This window comes from Echinops telfairi, unplaced genomic scaffold, assembly GCF_000313985.2.
Source record: "Echinops telfairi isolate 266 unplaced genomic scaffold, ASM31398v2 ScPeMD7_7459;HRSCAF=8497, whole genome shotgun sequence".
In the NCBI taxonomy this organism is placed as follows: domain Eukaryota; kingdom Metazoa; phylum Chordata; class Mammalia; order Afrosoricida; family Tenrecidae; genus Echinops; species Echinops telfairi.
This window is the reverse complement of record NW_022111359.1, coordinates 7,268,805-7,270,902: the sequence shown is the minus strand read 5'-3', so window position 1 is coordinate 7,270,902 and position 2,098 is coordinate 7,268,805. Positions and strand designations below refer to the sequence as shown.

The 2,098-nt window shown below is 44.2% G+C and overlaps 1 protein-coding gene across 1 annotated transcript in view; it reads left to right on the top strand.

The window, feature by feature from the left end:
- LOC101638959 (adhesion G protein-coupled receptor E4-like) overlaps window positions 1-1,562 on the top strand; it is a 31,940-nt gene extending 30,378 nt beyond the window's left edge. The window contains 1 exon segment of the mRNA XM_045300064.1: window positions 1,225-1,562. Coding sequence (XP_045155999.1) covers window positions 1,225-1,257 — 33 coding nt within the window. The 3' untranslated portion in view covers window positions 1,258-1,562.
- The last annotated feature ends 536 nt before the right edge of the window (window positions 1,563-2,098 follow it).

Below are 2,098 nucleotides of genomic sequence, written 5' to 3'. Positions count from 1 at the left end.
AGACATTGAGTCTCTGGGATGTTTCAAACAATGCTTTTGGTGCTGTGGAAAGAATCTTGCCACGAGGATTGATCTACACAGCTGGCACCCCTGTAGTGTTTACCTAAAGGGTGGGTTGGAAGCCCAGATCCAACACATTCCGGTTGTCTAAACTTAAGCAAGGGACTCAAGTTCATGTGCCTCCCTTTCCTCATCTGTAAAATGGGAATGATTAGAAATAGCCTTCTCACCTAGAAAGATGAGGCTTTCTGCTCCCATGAAGCGTTCCAGTCTCAGAAACCCACAAGGGAAGTTCTACCCTGTCCTGTAGGGTCACTAGGAGTTCACATCAAACACAGATTTGATGGCAGTGGGTTCGTTTTTGAGGTTACCTCACTTGGGGTTTGAAGGAAGTCATGTGAGTGCTTAGAATGTTCAAGTATACAAGAAGGAGGGTGATTATTGAAAGATAAAATGGTAACACAATATAAGAAAGAACTAGTATCATGTTGTTCTTCTGGGTAGAGACTGTAGAACCAGATGGTGGAGCACAGTTGCTGAAGGTTGAACCTTACGGAAATTCTAGTTTGCCATTCTAGGCATGCTCAAACTGACTCGCCCCCATCGAGCTGATTCTGACTCATGGTGACCTTATAGGACAGGGAAGAATCGCCCTTGTGGGTTTCTGAGACGATAGCACTTTATGGGAGTAGACATCCTCGTCGTTATCCCATGGTTATGCTAACCCCCCACCCCTACCACCCCCAAAAAAACCCAAAATATTAAGCACATAGCCATAAAGTCAATCCTAACTCATAGCAGTCCTACATAGGGTTTCCGGGGCTATAAATCTGTACAGGATCAGATAGCCACGCCCTCAGAGTGGCTGCAGGGTTTGAACGGCTGTCCAGTTAGCAGTCCAAAGGTTACCCGACAGGGTCACCAAGCCTAGAAGTAGTTCATTTTTGAGGTGTTCATCTTTGGAGCTGCTGGATGGTAGGAACAGTTAATGCACTCAGTGGCTATCCCAAAAGTTGCCGTTTCAAGTCCCCCGACAGGCGCCTTGGAAGAAAGACCTGGTAACCTACTTCTGAAAACCCAGTCATTGAAACCCCTGTGAGCACAGAGTCCTACCCTGACCCCCTGTGGGGTCACCAAGAGCCATGGTTGTCTGTACAGCAACTGCTTTGGTTTGATTTGGGAATTTCACTTCAGCTTTTTTTCTGTATTGTTTCCCTAAATTAGGAGGAACGAGAAGTTAGCAAAGTTTGTACCTAAAGGAGACACACGATCCCTGTCTGTCCAACCAGAGCCACCAACTCACCTTGCCCTGCGCTTTGGAAAAGGACCAGAAATGATCTGCAGGAACATCGATGGCGCCCCCTTGTGGTCACACATGGATAGAACATATGCCACCCTGTGCACATTCCCTACTAAAACCCTTCTTGGCCTTTCTCTCACTACAAAGAATGGGACACGTGGAGAATTCTCAGAATCAGCATCCAGTAGTGGGTCACAAGTCATTAAATGCTCAAGAGATGCTTTCCACTTAATTTTTTCAGTACCTTTTTTAAAAAGTGATCCTTAAAGTATACATAGCAAAATGTATGTCAATTCAACATTTTTTATGTGTAAAACTCAGTGATATTGATTACATTCTTCAAGCTGTAAAATCATTCTTTCCCTCATTTTCTGAATTGTTTCTCCTCCAGCAACATGAGCTCGTTGCCCCATAAGCTTCCGATCTGACCTTTTGCGTTATTGCTCTCAATTAAATCCCCTGTAGATAGAGGAGCACAGTATAGTCTTAGACCCATGTAATCTTAAAAGAGCACGTGTTCAAGGTAGACATTCCTTATTAGACAAACTAGCCTCTTGTGTGGTTTTACAAAGAGGATGTTTTTGGCTTAATGATCTCAGGACAGTAGATTCAGCCTCCATGGTTCCAGAATGTCTGGATTCCATGAGACTTTGAAATTCCATTCTGCATTTCCCGCCTCTGATCAGGATTTTTTTACACAGCATCTTTGATGAAAACATTCAGTAATGTTAGCCAAGCACCGTCCAGTTCTTCTGATTTCATGGAAAAGGAGGCTGTTGTTCCTAAAGGCAACTAGCC